This window comes from Parambassis ranga, chromosome 7 (genome assembly GCF_900634625.1).
Source record: "Parambassis ranga chromosome 7, fParRan2.1, whole genome shotgun sequence".
Classification (NCBI taxonomy): Eukaryota; Metazoa; Chordata; class Actinopteri; family Ambassidae; genus Parambassis; species Parambassis ranga.
The window spans coordinates 12,843,662-12,868,009 of NC_041028.1; the positions used below are offsets into that span (position 1 = coordinate 12,843,662).

At 40.8% G+C, this 24,348-nt stretch overlaps 1 protein-coding gene across 1 annotated transcript in view; it reads right to left on the reverse strand.

The window, feature by feature from the left end:
* Nucleotides 1-18,124, reverse strand: part of klhdc8b (kelch domain containing 8B) — a 70,990-nt gene extending 52,866 nt beyond the window's left edge. Inside the window, exons 1-2 of the mRNA XM_028410685.1 lie at nucleotides 17,466-18,124; nucleotides 16,855-17,361 (exon numbers count right to left, since the gene is read on the reverse strand). Coding sequence (XP_028266486.1) covers nucleotides 16,855-17,245 — 391 coding nt within the window. The 5' untranslated portion in view covers nucleotides 17,246-17,361; nucleotides 17,466-18,124. The remainder of the gene's footprint in view (nucleotides 1-16,854; nucleotides 17,362-17,465) is intronic.
* Between the last annotated feature and the right edge of the window lie 6,224 nt (nucleotides 18,125-24,348).

Sequence of the window (24,348 nt, forward strand, 5' to 3'; positions counted from 1 at the left end):
TGCGTGCATGTCTGTGTCAGTATTTCCCCCACAGATTCCAGCTCTGTCCTGTCCCCTGTAAATCTCCCTGCCTGCAGTCTGTGTTGGTGGGGCACTCTGCATCTTGCAGCTGCGTTTCTGCTTCTTCCTTTTAGGACATTTGCAATTCAGATGACTGTGGAGACGAGAGGTAAGGTGGCACCTGATGCCTCGCAGGCTGCTGATGAATGTGTGGAAGCAAAGCTAAATTCTGATGGATGAAGTGCAGCTACAGGCAGGTTCAGGGAATCAGCTGGTTCTGCCTCTAAAGCATGTTTTATCAGTATTTCACCTTTGACAGAATGACTAAAAACACATGCTTACACAGCTTAAAAGACAATTTAACACTGTTTTTTAATTAGCACAGGGATGTAAAATCCCTGCAAAAGAAAAGCAGGTCAACATGAGACTGAAGCTATTCTCAGAGTTAGCCACCTGATATTCATACGGGATTGTTCTGTCTGTGCACAAGTCAATGCCAAGGACTGTTAGTGGGTACAGTGACACAAGCAAAGCTAAAAATACTGTTATAATGTAACAATCCCAACTCTGATAACAAACTCCATCTACTGATTTGGTGTAATGCAATCAGGCAGTTTATGGACCTTAATGTGAGATTGCTTCAAATGTCAATAATCTGTTAGTCTTGTGTCAACCTGCCAGATGAAATGCTGGATATAAAAACCTGCCTTTCTTCAGGGATCAGGCCTTCACTCCTTGATATCACATTTCATGTAACTCCAGGTAAAAACGTGAACTTGCATATTAAAAAGATTAAGTATAGACATAACTAACAAGGATCAACAAGATACCCAGAATCCTCAAGGAGGAGCTGTAGCTTTCATTAGTCACACCTTGTCCTGATGATCCATTCAGCTATAGTACAGCACTTAACGGATTACTGACGCCTGTAAAGGATACTTAAAAATCTGGGCCAACCTGTAACCACATTTGTCAGTTATATTCAGAGCTGTTCAGAACGGGACAGGCCATGACTTCCCACTATGATGAATTTGGTCAGCAGATGCCCATAAGTGAGGACACAGCATCTGTGCTGGGCATACTAAGCTCTTCTATCATCACCCGACCCCGTCATCCACCCACCCAGCTGCTTCTGGTTTACAATTACCCTCAGCATACGTCAGAGGACCCCCATCAGTCACGCTAAGCCCGATCCTCCATGGTTCCTGAGCATGGGAGTCTTTCATTCTGCTCTTCCTGCCTGTATGTGTTTTGAGGGCCATCTGCTTGCTTTTACCCTCTGTAACACTTTTCCTGTTCCAGATACCTTTTACCACACCTGTTCACTTCTGCCCCCCTTGCCTATTTTCTAGTGTTACATCAGTAACACTTCAGGTCGTTGTCATGTCACCTGTCAAACATTTTCATTAGATGGAATACATCAATTATTTTCCCATTACGAAAACGAAGACTATTAAAACTATAAGATTTTACTATGTAATGAGTACATGGCTAATTCAGTTAGCATCTGCACAAAAAAGATGAACATAAAGCATACGTACCACAAGGTGGTATGCAATACAGAGCAAAAAAACACATGTATGGAAAACATGTGCAGAAATAAGAACGCGAACCCAGCATGTTTTATCTGGACCCTGAATGCAGAAGGGAGAACAGAACATCTAAAATAATCTTGCCCTGCCAGTATGGTAATTTTTGCTAACTGGAGTGTGAAATATGCAAACAATGTCAATTCAGTTCAATCAGGAACAACTAATCAGAAAGTGGCTTTTTTTAATTAAAAACTTGCCATCAACTAAAGTGAGTATGGCAACAGACAAGAACCCCATTGAAGGAAATGAAGCAGACAGCATCATCATAAGGTCTGAGTTTTATGTCACAGTATGCTGAAAAATACACACTGAGCCCAGCAGCTCTAGTATCTACTTATGGAAGTACCTAAAAACCAGCACAAGTAATGACACACTACACCACCTGTACCTGTATGTGGAACCATCAGTTACATGCAATCAAAACATCACCAGAACCTCAACCCTCTTCAGCTATTTCACCTTGCAATTAACAAACCACCTTTAAAAAAAACATAACTACCACCCTCACTATATATTTCTCCTTTGCTTGAACTGTTGCTCCTGTAGCCTCCACTACCCCTGTTAATCTGTCATGTTTTGAGCAGCTTCATTTATAGTTAAAGACACTCTGTGGCTTACTGTAGGCATCTCACATGCTGTTTGATAGCATCCTGCATTGCTTTGCATGCCTCAAAATATGAAGCAATAATAAAATATGTAACACTCATTGCTATAGTGAGAAGTCTGTACTCAGTCAGCCAGAAAAGAAACCTGAAATGGCAACTTACTGGGTCTTATCTGAAATCAAATGATAGTTTGCTTCTGCAAGAACCGTTTCATTATAAATGGTGAACCTACCTGCCTGAGGAGGATGTGGGAACGACAGCTGATGATAGATGAGTACATAAAATGACACACGGTGCTATCAAAACTAAAGTAAGCAGAAAATAACAAGACACATCAGAGTGCTCTGAGCAGCACAGTATGATGCTATAAATAGTGTATGTGGGTCTGTGTGTGTGTGTGTGTGTGTGTATGTGCTGCTCACTTTTTATAAGTCAATTATTTGTGGAGACTGTGAACAGGGTTGCACTGCCATCACCTCAGGGTTTTATGGATCCCAAAATATTATACAAGATACTGTAATATAATGTAGTGTTCTTACATGCATGCATACCTTCAGTGACATCTACATATACATAATCATACTGCAGCAGAAAAGCAGGGTGAGCATCCTTTAATCTTTCCAACACACTGATCCACCAGGGTTCCCTACATTATTCATCTGATTAGCTCCTCACAGGGTGAAAAACTGTCCTCACTGGTTTATTGCTGCATGTTTCAGGACACACACACACACACACACACACACACACACACACACACACACACACACACACAGTGACTCACTGGATTCCACTTTCTCGTACCACCTCCCTGGAACATGCTTTAAGCTTTTAGCAATGGAGGAGGAGGCATGAGAGCTGCAACTACAGTTTTACTCCACATATATTGATCACTTCAGCAGCTCCAGTTTGTGTGGCAGACATACCTACTGACCTACTATATGCAAAATAATAGTTAGGTATAAGTAAGCCTTTTGTAATTAAATTAATTAAATCAGTTTTAATGAACCAAACCATGGGGTCCAAGAGCCATGGACCACTGCTATGGAAACCTGAAAGCCTTCGCTAAGTTTTCACAGTCAGACATTTCCATTATGCCTTAGAGGGATAAATGGATAAAGCCACCATATGAATAATAAAAGGATTAGATTACACAGCAGATGGAGCAGCCTACAGAAAGCAAGAGGAAAGGAGAGTTTGGAGATGAGAGGAGATGAGTTGGTGTGGCAGACAGGGGTGCATTAGGAGACGGGCAGTTAGAAGGTATGAGTGTGTTTGTGAGAGGGAGTGTTGAAGGATGAGGATAGACTATATCTTTACTTTACAATATGACCATGGTGAGGTTGAAAAATATACTGGCTGATCTAGCTCTATTTAGGTGAGGTGTTCTCTCTCTCTTTCTCTGTCTTTTTCTCTCCACTATCCACTTTTCTATTATTAATTTTTATTTTATTTGAGTGAATCTAACACTTTGTTAATGAGTAAGTTTGACAAATAAGGGCTGATCCAGGATCAAGAGAAGCTTGTTGATGTTTATAGACTACATACAGCTTCACCTGAATGAGCATACATATGAAGAAACATAGTAAAAATCAAACCAGAACATACAGTGCATGTCATGGTTATATGCAAATATGTGTTGTCTTATACCTCTAGGAGAAAAAAGTAGGTCATTTGGGAGACTGAGAGAGATTATGATGTTGGCTGAGTATCTAATGAAGCCTTCGTTCCTACAAAAGAGACTACATCTCCCAGCAGAGACACTTGCATTAGACAGAAACAAGACAAGCTGGAAAGATGGTGGAAAGGGGGGGGGGGAATCTACTAAAATCTGAACCTTTGTGTAAGAAAATATAGTATTATTCAACACCACCTGACTAATGGTTAAAATTAAATGCATGTACTATACTATCAAAAGGTATTTCCCCACATTATATTTTAAGATCATACTTGTGTTAAAGATACCCAATAAGAAAACATGTCACATCTGGTCACAGGTTATTACTCTCATACACACTGTGACACGTGGAAAAAAAACAACCACAAGCACCTGTAAAAATGATGCTTCAAAACAGTCTTTACAGCATCCACCAATCCATGCACACAAGCTATTAGACAGAAAAGGCAATCAAGCAAACATTGAAAACACCGGAGAGAGCACGAGGTGAACACAGATGAAGCTGAGCCATTACTGGTAATCAAAGTGTGTTTGAGTAACCTGAAGGATTCAGTGAAAATGGCAAAGGTCAGAGTGTTAAAGACAGACAGAATGAGGACGAAGCAGAGAAGAGAGAGCAAAAAGGGCATGAGAGACGGCAACAGGCTGATAATGGAGGTAATGGAGGTGAGGGAGGTGTGATTAAGCAGAGGAGGAGAAAGGGAGAGGGGAATCAGTGCTGAGCAGGAATTAAAGAAAGACAAGACATGTCTTGAGTGTGAGGCAAAGGGTCAAGAGGAAGACTCCTGCATTCACACACATCTGTGAATATTTGAATAACAGCACAAACAATCTGACATTACAGAATGCTTACAAAACCATTAATCAAATCCCCCTGACAGTTATTGATTAATCAATTAATCAACAAAAATGCATAATTTGTTCACTTGTTTAATTTGTTTTGCTTTCCTTTGCTGTTTTGACGGATAGATCAATCAGTCCTCACCAGAAACATGGGACACCATCTGGGACTATGTGGAGCCTGCCTCAGGTGGTCACCCAGGAAACTGCAATTTTTTTGCACCGCAAGCTTCACAGGTTATCAAAGTACCACTCTGGATATGGGGTGATGTCTAGATTATTCTTAACTAAATAATCTGACACTGAAAATAACTAGTAGACTTAACTGGGGCACTGACTGTGAGCTCAGCCTTATATGTCGGTGTCCGAGTTCTCTAAAGTTCTTGAGGCAAAATGGGGACAAACTCCTGTAGACAGGTTCTAAGATGCTGGATTGTTCTTTCTTACATTAAAGTCCCTGGTGTGAAATACCATGTATGTCACATTACATTTATTTCTGCTTCCAAGCCTTAAAACCAACCACTACTACCGCTTACACTCTCCTTATTCCCTGTCATCATTTCTGAGTGTCTATGTCCTCTTCTCCACTTGTGCCCCACAATTCCCCAAATGGATCAATAAAGTTTCATTTTATCATAACAGGGTGGTTTGTTCTAGTTTGTCCATTACAGAGATGAGTCAGCGCTTTAAAATGTAAACAGCCTCCACAGGGACACACATTAATTCTCCACGACTACTCTTTTTTTTTCCTGCCCTCACTGCAGTGATGTCCTGAATAAAAGTGCTCATGTACTTTTGTACTGTGGTCAAAGACATATTGCACTGTCCCTTGTTTTTGTTGCCGTTCTGACCATGGATAATGTACAGACCTGGAATCAGGTTAGGACAGATTAAATTAAGGATTATTCTCAGACGAGTGTTCATCATTCTCAGTTGTAATAATCGTTATCTGTCCCTCAACAGGCCCTGAGCAATAATGAGGGACTCTCATACATATTCAGACAGTGTCATCAAGACAACTCTAATACTCCATTATCTTACTCACTATTATTATGCATGGAGTGAAAGTGGAGACAGAGCAATGGCCAGAGGCAGACACAGGAGAAGAGATGGAAGTAACAATAATAAAAGTGAAAATGTGTAATGAGAGAGAGAGAGAGATGGGAATGAGAGAGAGCAAGAGAAAGAAAAACATCCAAGATGAAGGGATCGACTATCTGCAGAAAGAAGATTAGAATTGATTTTGAGAAATCTTTGTCACACTGGTATGAACAGTTTTTGCTTTACAGGGTTCACTCACGTTGTTCTGACAGGACAATTTACTGTTGGTTGTGCGATGAGGGCAATAAGAGGGGAAAAAAATACTAACAAAAACAAACCAGGAAGACCTACACTAAACATGCATGTGACAACGCTAAGTTTATCATTTAAAATCTATGCACGCATGTTGAAAGTAAACCTCCACGCTCTGGCTGTGAGGAGCTGCTCAGAATGTATTTAACCTTTGGCCTCGCTGCCAGTCATCATAATGTCTAATGGTGCATAAACGAGAGAGCAAATCAATCTCTATTTACATCCAAACAACAGTGAGGTCAGGCGCTGAGGATGTGGGTTACTGACTCACTGGATGTTAATGCAGGCTGTTATCAAGCAGTGTGTAATTCTTCCTTCTTTTTATGAGCTCCACGCAGCTCTCATTTGTGTCTTAGCTAACAATGTAAATTGTTCACTGCTTGCTAAGTTGGTGTGTTGCCCAGCCTCTCCACTTTAGTTCAATGGAGCAAAGCACCTTATGTACTTTTTGGGTAATTTGCTTTTGAGCATTCTTTCTGAGTGAGATGGTGAGACAGATGCTTATTTTTCTTTTCAACTTTGTGTGCAGTTTAAATTTGTGACCTGAGCGAGGGGCCAAAATTAAACTTCAACATATTTATATAGTGCTTTTTACAATAAAAACAGTCTCAAGACACTTTACAGAAACCCAGAGCTCCTTAAGAGCAACAGTGGCAAGGAAAAACTCCCTTTGAACAGGAAGAAACCTTGAGCAGGACCCGGCTCATAAGAGAGAAACTTCCTGCTGACAGTCGGCCAGGTAGAGGAGGAAAAGAGGTAGTCAGGACAATAGCTAAAGTGTGGGGGCTATTCTTTCAATTAATTTTACTTAAATAAGGGTTTGATGTGCTGATTAAGATTAAGAAAAATAGTGATGACCACCGCTGGCTTGTTTTGTGTGTGTCACTGTGGCAAAGTTGATATTTCATGTTTTTCACCTGCTGCTGAATGACTGGGCCGTTAATGGGCTGCATTGTACTGACAGTATGAAGAGTGACCGCAGACTAGGAGGAGTAAATAAAAACAGACCCCAAATGAAATGGCAAAATGGAAATGTTCAGGATCACACACAGCTAAAGCCTTTGAGCTGTGTGTCTGTCTGTCAACAGTCCCTTGGGGTGGTGGAAAAAAAGAGCCACTGAGCCAAAGGAAATCAAATGAAACAGGATATGCTAATGTTATCTTCCATTAGGTGCTTTGTATCACTCTATTATCCTGCTGATAGCAGTAAACACCGGAGAGAAGTACCAGCGAGGCTGACCGCTGCTAACTATGTGACAGGAAGTTGCATCAGTGCTATAAAACAAAGCAGACAGCAAACTGTATTAAGAATCAAAGTAGGTGTTTGATGCCCTCTTATTATTCAGACTCTGCAGTACTTCATGTACTGAAGTCCAAGGTCTCGCTACCAAAATCTGCAGCCTTTTTTCCCCTGAATGAATTGAAGGAGTGTGGGTGTGAGTGAGAAGGTCAGACAGAGAGGGAAATGTACTGGTGCAGTGTGTTTCTGTCGCAGTGATGCCACTAGAGAAAATCAGTGCCTGTGGCGAAATGACAGGGCAGACTGTCTTCAGATATACAGAAGGTGCTCCCTTAGCTCTCCCTCCCTCACTCTGCAGTTCTGCTTTTAAAATAAACTAATTCTGTCCTCGGTTTTCTGAAAGTGTTTCTCCACCGTTAAAAGCAGAAAATGCAGTATGCATGTGTACTCTGACTGCACTGCAGGGTGTGCAGACTGCTTAACATTTAGCTGTATCTGCAAACTTTTGTCTTTGGCACAGGGATAGAATCTCCCACCCACGAAAAGGAAGCAAGGAATCCTTGAGAACCAGATTTAGGATGTAGGAGTCTTTGTATTCATCAAGTATGTTGTTCATCAACAGCAATTGTGCTATTTATAAATGTTTATGTGTTTACATGGACACCATATTTTGATTCATGTCTATATTTGTGTTACGGCAATAATCCAAATAAGGTGTTCACATGTACTGCAGCTACATGAATATTCACATTTAAATATTCTAAATAAACCACCAGAGACAGATGATTTGACATTAAACATCTTTTTTTTCCTGGCAACCATTTCCATGCCATCCAAGGAAGATGTACAGATTCACATTGTATAGTACTGTTTTATTATTTATCTATTCTGGATCACTACTTATCAAAGACGGTCTTGTTCACATGCTTAAAAAAAGGCAGCAGATGAGCTCAAGGAAATTACATGTCGAGCCATGAGACTTGTTAGCATTAGCTTGCCATTTATGTCAAGAATGGCCAGGAGAGATTGGATGATAATTTGCAGCCAGGACTAATGGGAAAGAAAACTGATGGTAGATTGGTTTGATTATGGCTTACTGTGAATATGATCCTAATCATGCAAAGTCAATCAGAAAAGGTTGTTTACATGGCAGTGTCTTGTTCTGAGGATGCTCTTATTTAGGTTAATAATAGAGTGCATGAAAATGCAGTAACTGACATTGAGTGTTGGAAGTTCCGCCAAATGTATCCACGATTGCTATATGACACATATACACAGACAGCTTTCAATCTTGAGACACAAAGCACAAAGGGTTCCAACAAAGTTCTAAAATGATGACCAGATAACATATACACTGAAACAGCATGACTCGCACTTTAAAGTCAGCGGTGTATTTGATGCCCGCCTAGGTTTTCTGTAATGCTCCACTACACTTTTGACTGGTAGCCTCCACATTTTTGCATCTTGTTCGTCTCATTAAATCTCTTACAGCTTTGCTGTTCCTGCACTCATCCTTTCCTCCTGAGCCCAGAAAGCTCACCATCCAGAACAAGAAACACGAGAGCGATTGTTTCATGCCGCCTGATTTCTCACGCCGCCAGCTCTTATTTGTGTAGGGCTTCCCTCTGTAATCATGCTCTCTCTGAGCTTCTAATAAGGGCCTCAGCAGGGTTTTAGACATCCCCTGGTAAAGCGCTTTTGCTCAGTGGATGAGGCACCAACGCTAAAGTCTACAGTAAATTGAGGGGAGTCATCAGACACTGGGCTTCCAGAATAGGTAAGTACTAGCTTTGAAGAGTCAGCACCTCAGTCTTTTGGTCGAATGCCCCAATTCTAGACTTACAGTTGTGCTGGGTCAGGAAGTGGCACAGGAAGCCTGATTTCACTTTGAAGGCTCTTAACTGATTTCCTTTTAAAGGACGCTGGTGCTTTCAGATACTCAGAGGTTGTTAAATATCATCAAAGTGTAATGGTCCAGTGCACTTTATTTTCTTTCAACCTTTTTTCTGTATCGACTTTTACACTGCCACTCTCATCTACCTCCACTTTGAGATGCTTATAACCAGCACATCTTTTGACAGGAGAGGGATCGTTGAATGTTTTTCAGTCAGTATGTGTAGGTGGAGAGACCGATGGTGGTACTTACTGATGCTAATGCTCATGGCAGCAGTAGCTAAGCACTGCACTGTTTTGTTTTTGTTTTATAAATTATGTCTTTAAAAAAGTCAGAATGCAGAATAAATGGTAAAGATAACATACATATAGTCTCATAACAGCTCAGTTCCAGTTCGTTGCTTAGCAGCTGTGACAGAACAGACAGAAGATAACAATCAGTGAGCGAGTTTCTTTCAACTTCTTGGCTCTCAGTGCTGACACATGAATATGCAGTAACTGCAGCTTGTGCCCTCCAGCAAAACATCTCAACTTCAGCTCAGCTGGGCCACACTATCAGAAGCTTCTGTCATCAGAGACTGATACCTAGAATAGAAACCACTGTGCTCAGCGCTGTGGGTTTAGCACTTTGCTACGATACATGAAAAGCAGAAAAGTTTCAATCTATGATCCAAGCACAAGCCTTGTTTTGTAAAGTTTATGGCACTGAAAGAAAAAGACTTTTCAGGTAAAACAGGCTATGCCACATTTCCACTGACAAATGTCCCTTTGATGACATTATCTAAAAAAAAATCACTTAAGAAAACATTTTAATTGTTAAATATCTTTGTGAGGACCAGTTTTGCTCGCCAACGAGAAATGGAATTTAGTTATATTGGTTAAGGTAAGAGGTGTATACATGTGTGATACATTGTACAATTATCCAAGGACAAAAGAGGGTAGGTGCCATATTGTGCAAAACGGTATCCACATGAAAGCGTGCACGCGCTGGAAATCTAATGGCTGGATTTAAACAGGTTGCCTGTGCCTCTGCAGTGTCCACAGCTTAACCCCAGGCAAACATTAACCCACACATACAGTACAAACATGTACTATATGTGCGGGTCAGTGGAACTCATTATATTTGATCCAAGAAATTTCAACATGTAGCCAAAGGATTAAGAATATACACACACACACACACAGAAAGAACACACACTTGCACTTATATAATTACCCTCTGTGGTGAACCTAAGCCAGCTCATTTAAGGCTAAACGAAGAAAGATCTTGATCTGCTAGTCCTAACAGCCTCAGCAGAGACTAATAAATTTATTCAAATGTGTTTGTGTGTCAGTCAAAAAAGAGAATGTTTCTCCTCTTAAATCTGTGGCACATGCATACATAATATTGTGTTTTTTTCATGTTTTTAGTTCAATGGTCCTTCACATTCCCTGTGTGCATAGTTAAAATAACATATTAATATAACATAAATTAATATCTACAGATGTGTGAAATGCACACCCCTATGGTATGCATGTGTGTTTCATTTCATTTGCAAGGTTTACAGCTATTCTGTGGAAGCATGTTACAGTCTGTATGAAAGTTCATCTCACCATGGTGTGTTAGTGAATGCTGCTTCTCTGAATGTTTAACCTTCACTGTTCAGAAAGTGCACACACAGAGTTTCTTTCAAAATTATCTTTATAGAATAAAAGTTAGTCTTAGGTGAACTCTGAGTCCAAGACATGGCATCGTGTCTGAACTGTTCTATGGTATATGTATGAAGGAGAAACTGGCATCACAGGTTGTCATGTACAAACTGCTAGTGCAGAAAAAAATCTGCACTAGCTAGCACTGCAATAAATAAATAAATACAGTTTAAATGCAATGAAAACGAAAATCTGGGGTAGGTCAAAAAAATAATACAAATTGACAATGCTGCAGAATCTGAACTCTCCTTGTAAGAACAGCTGTTTGAGTGGAGATGAAGCTGCTTGTATCCTACAGTGCTGCTTTACCTTGTTAAACTGACTGCAAGACACTTAAAAGTTTTAAAAAGCATGCACAGACCTCCACACACCAAGGAGGTTTGTTATTCTAATGGGTACTACTACACCTGAATATATTTACCTTTATGTTCACTCTGATGTTTGTTTCCCTCCAGACACAGAAAAACCAACATAAACAACTAGTACTGATGTAGGCTGACAACTCAAATAGATTGTGCCAGAAAAAAACACAATAAAAAAAAAACATGTAGCAAAGCACTGCCTATTAGCGTGTATGTTCTGCACAACAATTTTTACCTATCATAAAAATGACAGGCAAAGATGACTCATGTGGCCATCTCTGTGTGGCTGATAGACACACACACACAGTAAAACTACAAAAAAATGTGCATGTCCCCAACAACTCTGGTGATATTCGCTAGTAGTTACAACCACAGATGGTACATCAACTTTAAAATCCTCTAGTGTGGATGGGTCCTTTCTGCACCACCAAGAAGGAAAATTACCCTCCATACCAGCAGGTGGCATTGCTCTGTATCCATCAACCCCATAAGGGATGCCACAAATGACCACTCACCACCTCACACTGTATATAAAAAATGGATGACACCTTTCCACCTGTGCCCTTTGTACAAATATGAGGCAAAAATATCTTGTTTGTTAGTGCTGTCATGTTGGTGCCATCTTGGAAGCAGAGTCAGCGCCATAGAGGTCAAGAGGTAAAGCCACATGGCTGCTGTTGCACCCAATCCAACTACCTCTGTGTCGAGTATACCTGTCCCTCAACTATTTGTGTAGTTAATCTGTGACATCACTTCCTCTTTTTTTATCCAACAATAAACATGAACATATCAAGAAAATGTGCATTTGAACACAGATCAGAGTGATATGAACAAGCCAGGGGTGGGATGCTCTATACTGCAGGCAACCACCAGGGGATGGCCAGATGTTTTAGGATCACTTTTGGGAAACAGTCAAGTCTTTGGTTGGTTTACTTTCATAACTTCTGTTTCTCCTTGTGTGCACTAGTTCACTGAGCTGAAGCAGTGAGAGCAATCTAAATTACAAATAGGCTCTCCCACCAATTCAACAGCTCTGCTCATTCAAGCCCAGAGCAATAGACTGGGAGACACTGTAAAAGGTAACCTAAAAACAACCCCCTCTAGGTTACCACCCTAAATTTTTAGGTGAGGGGGGTTGAGCTGCTAACACATGAAATAACACTTCAAAAATATCCATTACAAACAACTGAAACTGAAATTTATCATACCTCTTAACAGTGAACGTTATTACAGCCCCCCTGCTTGAAGCTGCAGACTCCTACATAATGCATTGAGAGGCTCCAGGAGCCCAGAAACCAGGTCACCACAGGTTGTTTAAGAAAAGCAAGCTCTAGCTAAAATATGGAAGTTGCTACAGGAAGTTCTGGGACACAAAGAAAGTTGAATCATACATATTTAATTAAATTCTAAGAATTAGAGGCAACTACTGTTGTGTAGTAATAAGGCAATTTTTAACAAGGACAATGCAGTGCTGTTGCCTTTTTTCCTCTGCTTTAGAGGAGCTGGAGGATTCTTTCTTGGGATTTTATTTGTAACTGACTACACACCTCTTTTTCCCCCAAAGAACACTCCTCCAGCACTTTGAAGCTGCGACAGTATGCCTTTATCTTTTTTCCTTGTAGAAACATGCTTAATATCGTCTGGGAGCTTGACAGCTCATAAGAACAGTTATTTTTCAGTCAGGCGGCTTTCTGGCCATCTGACAGACAGACTGGAGAGAGGGCAGTGCCCATTAATCACAAACTCAGGGTCAAGGGAAATTATTCTCATCAGTACAGGAGGAATGCACTGTTGAGTCATGCTTCAGCATGTGATTAAAAAGAAGAGGAGATAGATATTCATAAGGTGTAGTGGTGGGTAAAAGTAAAGAGGCGGAGGACATGAAAGGGTTAACCCCAACATCAGAAAAACAAAAGGTGAAGGGATGAAAGGTTTCTGATATAGAGCAATATTTGGGATTAAAGATGAAAAGCCAGGGAGAGAGAAGAGAAAAAAAATTCACACAGAAGGGGTGTTCACTTCACTGCAGGCAGCAAAAAGTACCACAATTATGCACACAGACACACACTGGCTCTCTAAAACACATGCTGTATCTGTTGCTAACTTAGGAATACACACACACATACACACACACCGTTTGAAGCTGTGCCTAACAGACATTTACAACTAATCTGCTGGCTCCCTCTGATTAGTCTAAAAACAAACACGGCAGTCACACACTTGTTGCCAAGCAACAGCAATGCTCGCCTGATCAGTCGACACTGAAATTCAAAGAAAGTCGACGAGGAGAAGAAGCAGAAGGGGCCAATGTGAGAGGAGAGGTCACAGAGAATCTCGGGGTGTCACATTAGAGCCAAAGCTCTGCTGCTGTATCATCAGGAACACTGTCCTCTGGCAATAACCTGTCCAAGGGCCATGTAGCCAACTGATGCTGCATTCAATGGCTACTGTAAACTTCAACTTAAAAAAAAAATGCTTAATTTAAAGAAGCAATAAACACTTGTTCGAATTTCCATCTTTTTTACTTATTTTCCTTTTGAAACAGAATTAAAGGGTTAAAAAAGAGATGCTCTAGGCCACAAATACAATTATTCTATGGAACAGGTTACCAATCGTGAATTGGCATTTAACGTGGTGTTCTGCTTATTTTGTTGAGTCACAGAGCAGATCATTTCTGACACTAAAATAATCCTCCATAAACACTACACCCTTACTCGGTGTCTTCATGCAAACATACAAGTCCTGACAGCTTGACAGGACCAGTAGGAGGATGTAAACACTGTAGGCACTCGGAGTGTGGGAGTTCTGCTGGATCAGTGGAGTAACGCACATGCTGTGTAAACGTGACGTCGCTGGTTAGAAATTAGCTGAGGAATCTTTCATCTTTCAGCTCTTCCTCTGTTCACATAATTAATTCAGTGAACACTGTGTCACATGTCACACATATTACAAAAATTAAATGAAGTGGCACGGTTTAAAGGTCACAGAGAGTACCCAACCATTCTCATTGTCACTCTAGACCTCCATCAGCCCAATGCCACCTCTCATTTAAACCGTACACTGAAGGCCAGACGCAGCTACAGTTTGACAGAATCCAGGCAGACTCTTTTACATGTGACTATACTGCAGAGATGTAAATAATGGTTTAATTCACTCCAAAACTGGAACCATTTCACAAAGATGGACAAGGACTAAAGGGGAATAGCAATGGCATGCTGCTAAGTAAAATCTCACATCCATTTCTCCAAATTTCAAATTAGTTTAGATCATACAGATCATATCGTAAATCCAGGACAGTAATAATAACACAACATGCATCTGCAGCACATGTCTCTCATAGATTTACACTGGCAGCCTGCAGTATCTCATTTTATTAAGCAGATACGATTTAGTGGTGGTGGTGATTATTTAGTAAAACAAATCTCTTCTGCCCATAATGAGAGCATAGAAACATGCTGAATGCAGCAAACAACACCCTGCTGCTGGAGCAAACTTCTTTTTTTCCCCTGTTCACACAACAGAAAAAATTACACTCTAGTAGATCTCCTCAGCTGCAAACATGAGCGTCAAATATGAGCGTCATGCTGTGAATGTTTTACAATTACAGAAGTCAAGGCATCGACACTTACTGCTGCAGGAGGTAGGCTAGTTAGCTGTTCAAACAACGTGTTAAGTCCTTTATGTACCCTTCTGCTGTACTTTATATCATTTGAGCTTGACTGGTGCCACTACCATTTTTTCCACTCACTGTTTTAGATCACTTTTATATTTGCTAAGGTTTAGGCATAGCAAACATTTGGTTGGGTTTAGAAAAAAGGTTTGTGTTTTGGTGATCGAGGTACTCATCCCATCTGCTTAGGTAGAGGTCTATGTGATGCAATACACTACATCAACATCTGGTCTCTACCAAATGCAGCACAAGGAATACAAATGTGCATCAGAGAAATAGTCTCTCACTGCATCTCTAGTGCCTTAAAGGTCATTCAGCTTCTCCAGTTTATCAGGATAGCACTGAGCAGCATGCAGCCTGAGATGTAAACACAGGAAACTGCTCAGAAGAAGCACTTCAACAAGTGTTTCTCCTCCTTCTGTCTGTTTCGGCTCTGAGTTTTCTTTCAATGTAAACATTTAAATCTCTCTGCAGATATGCAGGATTTCTTGTCCTCCTTACTGGTATATGATCAGTTCATTCTGTTGTCTCTTTCCTCCCTCTGCCTTCCTCTCTTATGACTCACTGTCCTCTTCGCCAATATACACAACCTAAGACAGCTAGCACATGCCTGGCGAGTGAGACACTTGGTTTATTCAGCAGTGACACACAACTTACTATCTGTTCTGCACACACGGATGGCATGGCAGACACATGCAAATGCTCATATACAACCTATTGGCTATTTACATAACCAGAACCCAGGGACTGCCTCAGTGTAATATAGTTAAGTACCAGCTCTGTCACTTCTGTAAGCGCCCATCAATCTCTGAGCTGCTCAGCTTTAATCCAAGTGAACTGCTTTCACCCGGGAGAGACACTTCAGCGTCTAAAGGCTTAGAGGGGTTTCTACCAAAATGAACAGCTAATTAGTTAACTTCAACACATCAGAGGATTGAGTTTGTTGCTGTCGTTGTTGTTTTAAAGTCTTCCAAATATGCCGCTGCATGCTCTACACCATCACTTCTTAACCTGATTTTAATGAATCTGCTGTAACTGACGGGTTGAACACACAGTCAATAAATTAGGAACATCAGAGAAGACGGCAAATTAGTGCAAACTCAGCAATCAAGGAAAACCATCAAAGCAAGACTGGGTATAATTCATGCTGTAAATGGGAGCAAGAGAGACTCACTCAGAGAAAAACTGTCAAGCAAAGAACAGCAGCCATGCCCATACTTTGAACAAGGTAAAGCCTGAAAGTTCTTCCCCCATTTTGCATCATCTCTATCAATTGTTTCATGACATATACACAATAGATTGCTAGGATTAGGATTAAGGACAGGGGTAATTGGCCCTGTATCTACACAACATGCTGTAAAATAATAGGATGGTAAAAAATACCAAAGTTTCATCATTCTATCAATTTTTGTGAAAGCAGAGTCTGCAGAGCAGGTAGGATTTATAATCCCTTCAAAACGTTCTTGGACTACCCTGTAGTCCCTTCCCAACTGGGCAGAACCAGTAAAACCTCCAAAGGGGTCCATCCAGCAGGTTTCCAGATCATTTCCCCACAACTGTGCAGCTGCTTCTCTGTTAGTTAAAGAGGTCTCGGATACGTGATGCGTTTTTAAGTCCAAAATGATTATATGCCATATTCTGTAGCAGAGTTTACAACCAGATGTTACTTAGCTCCCATATTTAGGGAGAAAAATGGCTTTTTAACAATGCAGTGCTGATAATGGTACCCAGTACTATACGATCAGGGAGACAAAAAATATCTGGGCAGAATATTAGGTAGGTGAAGTGCTATATAGTCAATCCAAAGCAGGAAGACATATCTGCTGGGTTAATGCTGCAGCTGCACCTTCTGTTGCACTTGTACAAGTAGTGTAAAAACCAACGAGCCAGGGAAGTAACCAGCCAAGAAAAGAAACATGCTTGCTTTCTTACCTATCTGTACAGTGGTGACACCCATTGATGGCTGACCCAGGCTGGCCCTCGTCTCCCATTTGCCCTCATCAGGGTGGTACATTTCCACAGAGGCCAGCGGTGTCTGCTGTTGATTCATGCCCCCAAGCACCATCACCTGGCCCCCCAGTGCCACAGCTGAGGCCCCCGCTCGTGCAGTGGGCAGAGGTGGCAGCTGGCTCCAAGTCTGGCTCTCTACATCCAGGACCTCCACACTGTCCAGAGGCATGCCAGTCTCACTGCAGCCCCCCAGCACGTAAAGCAGGCCTTCGTGGTAGACGGGGGTGCAGTAGACGCGACGCTGCGACATGGGTGGGAACTGCTCCCAGTACAGGGACTTGACAGGACTCACCGCCATCTCCTGCACAGGCATGTCTCTGGGACAGAGACAAAGGGACGCACCATCACACACTGCACCAGGGAGCAGGAAGAGGACCAGGACCAGGAGGAGAGGGAAAAGGCACAAGAAGTGAGTGACCGCCTAAACTCCTGTAACCACAGAGAAGGAAAGAGAAGATGAAATATGTGAGGATGAAGATGATGTGAATACAGTCAGTGCAAACACAGACAGAACAGGAATGAGAGTCACTCACTCCTCAGCCAGATGTCACGACTCTCTCTCTATTCAAATGTTTTATTCATCCAGCTGTTGGTGGTGTCGAGCAGCGAAGCCATCTGCCCTTCAGCCCCCCTCCTCTTCTCTCCTCCACTGCTCCCTCCTCTGGTGTTATTTTGGTTAAAGTTTTGGCTTGAGAATATTCCTGGGAAAAAAGGATGGTTGAAGAGGCTGCCCCAAGGCTTTGTACTTAATCCCACAAAAACCTCAGTGAAGTGAAGAGGGGAGGAATTGAAAAAAAGCAAGAAGATGGCACTGGATCAAAGACCAGACAGGGGGAGATGGAGAACACTGACCTTCACGAGTGCCCTGATAATCCAAGAGAAAGCCTTTTATGGCTGAGAGTTTATTACTTTCAAACAAAAGGCAATTACTTAGGTCTACCACTCCCGCTCTGCTGCAGCTCTGCAGTACTCCTTGCTCCCTGTTGATCAAGCCTTTGGTGGAAAAAACATCCTTGAATGAATGCACTAAAGTCTTTAAATGAAAACTCTACAGGAGCGTACTGACTTGCAAGACTCTTTGCATTTTAAAGAAGATTTTCTTCCTTTAATTAAACAAGAAATCCAAGTCCCATGGCGCCATACTGTGACTCACTGTCAGGCACAGAGACTCCTGAACTCTGAGTTTAACAGCTTCCTGGTAGCGCTGGAGAAGATGGAGTTCCCCTGATGAGCCCTGACCTGGAAATAAAGACAACAGGATTAGATGCTGAATTCAGACTGAAAATGTTCTGCATTTATTTATGCAAGGATTGTGACAAAGACGTTTGAGTAGTTTGAGCTAGTTTATAACATAATTAAAAAGCAAACAAGTCATCTTTAATTCGAAGAAGAAGCAGGAAAAATTCAGAACTTGATTAGCCAGCACAGTAACAGAATCACATTCATTCAACAGAAATGAGAAGCTTTGTATGTGTGTGTGTGTTGCATAAACACAGCAGGAGGTGTGCACACTGTGGCCAGAGGCCTGACAGGGAAAGCAATGACATTTAGCAGGTAGCAACACAATACATCTCTCCTTTTTACAGTTCCTCCTCTGCTGTACTCACTGTCCGGCTCACACTATATCCCAATATTGTATATACATAATTAATGATGCCTTCTTCTGAGCCCCAATTAGTGGCCTGGGCCATGTGGACATGCTGACCCTTTTTAAGTGAGAGAAAGAGGAATGAAGGCAGAGGGGTTTGTGTGTGTCCATGCCCACATGAATGTGTGCAGTATTTGCATATGAATGGGCACCTGGCAGAGTTTGGTGTGGCGTTAACTAAAAATACTGCTTACAGTTGTGCACTATGCGGTACATGTTCCCTCTGTCTGCTAAAACCTCTTACACTGAAGGTTTCACTGCAGAGCTGACCTTTACTATCGGAACCAATTCTCCAAAGCTGCACCTTTGGAACCTTACATCTCCACAGCAGAGCCAACAGTGTTTCGGCTTACTTGAATTCTGCTTCTTGATTCTTCTGTTTATGGCCCTAACAATTCATGATGTCATTATTTGACACATTTATATCTTTATTATGAAATCACACACCCCTGCTAATTCACTGCATTCCAACACTTTACAGTGTAAGTATGACTATGAATATCCAAGGTACAGCATGGCTTGTTTCTGTAGTGGTCAGCTCATTAACAGTGATGGAAACAGACATGTTAGAGTTCGACGTGCTAATTTTTTACCCTCTTCTCAACACACTTTAATCTGTAGCTTTAGCAACTAACACAATCGCCTCCATGCTGCTTTCTAATAAGACAAAAGACAAATGTGACAGTAATCCAGGGGAGCGTTTATGATCTTGGACCTTGGAGGAAAAAAGAAAGACAGAGACAGCCTCGAGCCAAAAACGTTAAAGGATGTAAAACCAATGCATTACCGTGCTAATCTAAATCTGAAAAGGTAAAAGTCACTTCTAAATTATAGCGTAGAGTAGCTAATTAATGAATGAATTCAAAAAGATGAGGACAATGTTTCTTACTAAACATTTATGGTTTCACAGCAAATAAATAGCAGTTGTAAACTAGACTCACAGAAGGAGTGAGTTATCTATATCTTGATATGTAGTAAAAATAATATGCCTATGTTGTCTTTGAAGCCTGTTTTTGTGTGAGGCAGCTACACAAAATATATTTGAACCTTTTATTATTTATCAGCTGTTTTCTTCACATACAAGACATTAGTTCTTAACTATCACATTAATTACACAGGTATGAGACAGAGTGGTAACATTTTATGTGAAAGTCATGCTAAATTCTCTTAAATGTTTACTTATTTATTTGATTTTTTAATGGCACTGTGCACATATATTCTCTTTTCATGGATCTAAGTCTACCAGGGAGATTAGCAGGCTCAAAATTATGCAAATGTATTTAATTTAGCTCACAGTTCAACATTAGAAAATATCCTCTCACTCCCTTCACAGTCTTTCTATTTTCTGTACCTCGTGGCTGAGCTCAATGGTGCAAAAATAGGAGAAACATTTCCAAACTGCCTGTGATTGGAACTATGTATGTATTCTATTTAATGTTTTAGCTGAACATTTTTCATTATATAATACCAGCAGACTAAAGAGTACACAGTGTTCTCCCAGTGTTCAGCTGCTAGAGATTGTTATATTCTCTGGTTATCAGCTGTGAATGGCGCCATGTTGGAGCATGCATGGCAGATGTGACCATGACCAAGATTCCCTGGGGTGCCCTGGCCCTACTAGCAACACATGCTGACAGCCTAATGCAGTCAGTGTACAACACAATGACAGCCAAATGCAGGAAATCAACCACCCAGTGGAGCGAAAAATGGAGTACTTTACTTCTCTTTAGGGATCCAGAAGTTCAGTCTTACTTAGTAATGGTTAAGATCTACATCTTAATACAACTTTAACCCTTTACCGTCTAGATTCTGTGGCAGCAGTACAACATACAGTGCTGATCTCCAACCCTGAATATGAATGTTTACATGAAATCTTTCCTAAAGCAGCTTGTCAATTACAAAGATGTCAATGATGAAGAAAGCCTTAAACACTGTGCTGCCATGGAATGGACTGTGGAGCAGCTATCCAAGACCCATGGAACCCTCATCTGCCTTTGTTAGCAACAAATAAAAACAATTAAACACCACTAAATTGCATAAAGCCCAGAACATGTCAGTCCTCATAGACCTACAAAACCCTGACATGGTGCTACCACAAAACAACCACAAATGTGAAATTGCACTGAAGCAGACACAAATGCCATTGCTTTCAGACCACAGACCACAGAGACATTCTCTCTAAATGCCCACACCAATACTATGGCTTAAAAAAAAGATAAACATAACAGCAATCTTCTAAATAACCACATTAAGATAGATCTAGTCTGCACTCCTTTCTAAATCCTTTCTGGGCATTGGACCAAAACAGGACATTTACTGTTGTTCTGGGATTTGTATCCTATAATATGCAGCATGACTGTAAGGGAGGGACTTCACAGAAGTTGGCCCAAGGGTCTCTCAGCCAAGATATGAAAAATAATTATCAGCTGGAAAACCTCCCGTGAGAAAACGGTAACTTCAGTGGCATAAAGGAAAAAAACCCTCCTGGGGTTACTGTCAGTCTAAGCCGATGCTGCTGCTGCTGCCGATGAGATAAGGACAGCTGCAACAGCACATATATATATTTGAGCAAGACTAAAATACCGCACAAAGTCTCCGGATGATTGACACATTGGTCATCTTACTGTGTAATTTGAGATAATGCCCATGTGTAGGCTGAAATAAAAACAGACCATAGCCATTAGTGAAATCTTTGCACTCTATAGGTTGTGGCATAACATACAGCAGAGAGTGATTATTTGTTTTAAAATAATTGCAGAGGTATGAAGCCGTTACAGCCACGTCCCTGTAGCTTATGAATCTGCTACTTCTCATTAACACAATTTGACATTTAAAGAAGTCAACAAGCTAGTGTAAAAAGGTAAATCAGCGAGACAATAACCACAGACAACCTAAATGACATCCATGGTTACACTGCAACAGAGCTGTAGCTTCAATTGCTGCAACAACAGAGCTGTAACCACTGAACCATAAATAAATCACTTCTGATTGCAGTTCAGCCTCTAGCCTGCAATGATAGCAATTACAGTCAAGATGAAAAAAATTGAAAAACTTTTTTTTTCTTTTGCTATTGCCCAGTGTCACATATCTGTCTCTCATTGAGCTCACAGAGGTCTACAGGGGGAAAAAATGGATAATATGATTACTGTGTTTCACTTTTCCCAAACCTCTGCGGGGTTTACTGCACCACAGTACAAAGTCGTAGAATCCATTCTAAGTGACAGATGTGTTAAAGTCAAAATGTTTATGTAATAATAGATTAAATATTACTGGTTCTAGCCACAATGACGAGCCAAGCTTCAACAACAAGGGCTTACAAATGAACTCAACACTAAAGCTGCTGTTGATGGAGATGTTGACCATTTAAGGTCTTTTTGACTTCGACAAACTCAACTATCTGTTCACCCTAAGATTGGGCTACAGACTGCTGCAGTGAGGACCTGGGTCTCAGTGAAGCGGGCATCCCCTTAACTGGGCTAGCTGCATTTTAGCTTCTCTCAGCTCTTTGTTTTGGTTTTACAGCGTCAGTGTCTTCTATTGTCCTAATCTAAAGTTAAATTTAGAGGTTCGGTTAAAAAGCAAATAAATAAATAAATAAATGCATAAATAAATAACTGATCTTACTTCAAGAATAAGTCACTGTGGAAAAAGTAATATGAAACCACAGAAGGTCATTTACCGTTAGATCTCGCTGTGCTGAAAGACGTAAATAATGAATGAAAGTACCCGCTGTGAGCTGTACGTAAAATCACACACTGTGCATCAAAAAATGGAGACAGATGCAACATGCATACTGTGCTCCGGCTCCCGATGGCTACAGATATGCAGCTGAAAACACAAACCAACTGTTGTGAACTAGCATAAACAGGTATGGTATAAGAATAAAGTAAATCAAACACTGAAGATAGACACATTCATTGATGCAGCAGTGTTCAAAATGCCACTGGAAAATCCACTCTTTTGACATAATTGAACTGTTTCTATCCCTGACGTCTCTTACGTTTACAGTCTCCAGTGAAGACAGTATTTTTCTAAATCTGTTAAGAAAAACAGTGACAGCATTTCATTACAGAGTCTCAATGTGGGAACAGCTCACGGGGGGAGAGATTTGTCTTGCTAATGCATAAATATTAAAGAAGAAAGTTTCAGACAGAGCCAAGAAAGAATCTCCAGTGGAATGGCTCACAGTCATGTAAATGTGAAACGTGCTTTCCCTAAGCAAGCAGGACTAACATTTAAAAAGCTAAATAATGGAGGACAAAGATATGATGTGAGATAAGGACCCATTATAACTGCTTAAAATCAAAATGCAGGAGTGCTCCCTGTCGTGTACTGGAATTTTATTCCCTTTGCAATCTAATGGGAATCGGAAAGAATGTATAATTCCTGCCCAGCGAATGATGTGAATTTCAATCACAGCAGAATAACTTAATAGAAAAATAACACTTTAAAAGGCAGCTGAGCCCTCAAGGCTTTTACAGGCCTTTATTTTAGGTGACAGCAGCACAGCATTCAATACATAATGTCACAATTATTTAATCAAACTTTGAATTGATCTAAATTTATTAACAGGTATTTCAACTTGAGAGGGTGACAGCACTTCATGTAAAATCAACAAAAAGGAGATGCTTTGTTTATTAAAGTTATGCAAATTAGCAGCACAGATGACAGCTGCATTGTTTATTTTAGACGCAGCAAAACTAGTGAAGCTGTTTAATGTATCAAACACTGAGTGATGCAAATGCCATTTATATTAGTGGAATGTCACCTATAAGTGGCCTATTTTGGATCTAATGAGGCAATTAGAACATGAGAATCCCAAAAAAGGAAAGATAACTTCCTCATCTTTCTTATTGTGAAGGATCGAGGAGCTTTCAGACTCTTTAATGATCCAAGCCCTTGATGCCTTTTCTGATATGTCCAACTTCTTCATGTTCAGGAAAGCTGTCTTTGTGTAACATTATTCAAAATGTGGGACCTGCTGCTGAAAAGAAATATTAGAATTAATTCAGCTGCTTTCATGCACTCACATGCAATTACCCCTTTGCCTCAGGCTGGAGCTCTAAGCCTCAGTGAAAGAAGTCCACAAGCCTCTTTGTCATTTCCTCTTTCTGTAACGGTGGAGACATGCAGTGCACAGAAAGTGTGAGTTAAGAGGATGATGTCTGGTTTGGACGCAAAAGGTAAAATGTTTCAGCTTCATCGACTGTCCATACCATCAAATAAACAGAATACGTGTAAACTCCTAGGGTCATTCTGTTAATGAAAGTTATCTATAGCACCAAGGTCAAAATGAGATCCAAAAGAACAAATCTGCCTCCATCTGTCTCTTCAGCGTCTCTAATCCCCCTTCAGGCAGTGTTCCACTTTTTTTTCCAAGCACATTTTTACATGACAGAGAAGTTGGTGAACAGAAAGCCAGTGTACTGTACACGCATCTGCAGACAGAACAAGAAGCTCAGAGCTTTAGGGGAGAGGTTTAGCTATTTAAAGGAGCACTCGTGAAGTTTTTTGTAACTAAATATAAAGCAGGCTGTCAGTTGGTGGTTGAACAACAGAAACCACAAAGATAAGACAACAATGAATGCAGAGTTCTACCTCTGACTTATGCCAAATTGGAACCAAAATTGGAGTTTTAGGTGGAAAGTTTCCTTTTCGAAAAGTTACCTCACAGTAAATCTGATTGTGTGGCACTGGTTGCTGAATGCTGAGCTCTTATAATGAAAAAGGAACGCTGTATATCACCAGATTGACATCAGGAGAGACAT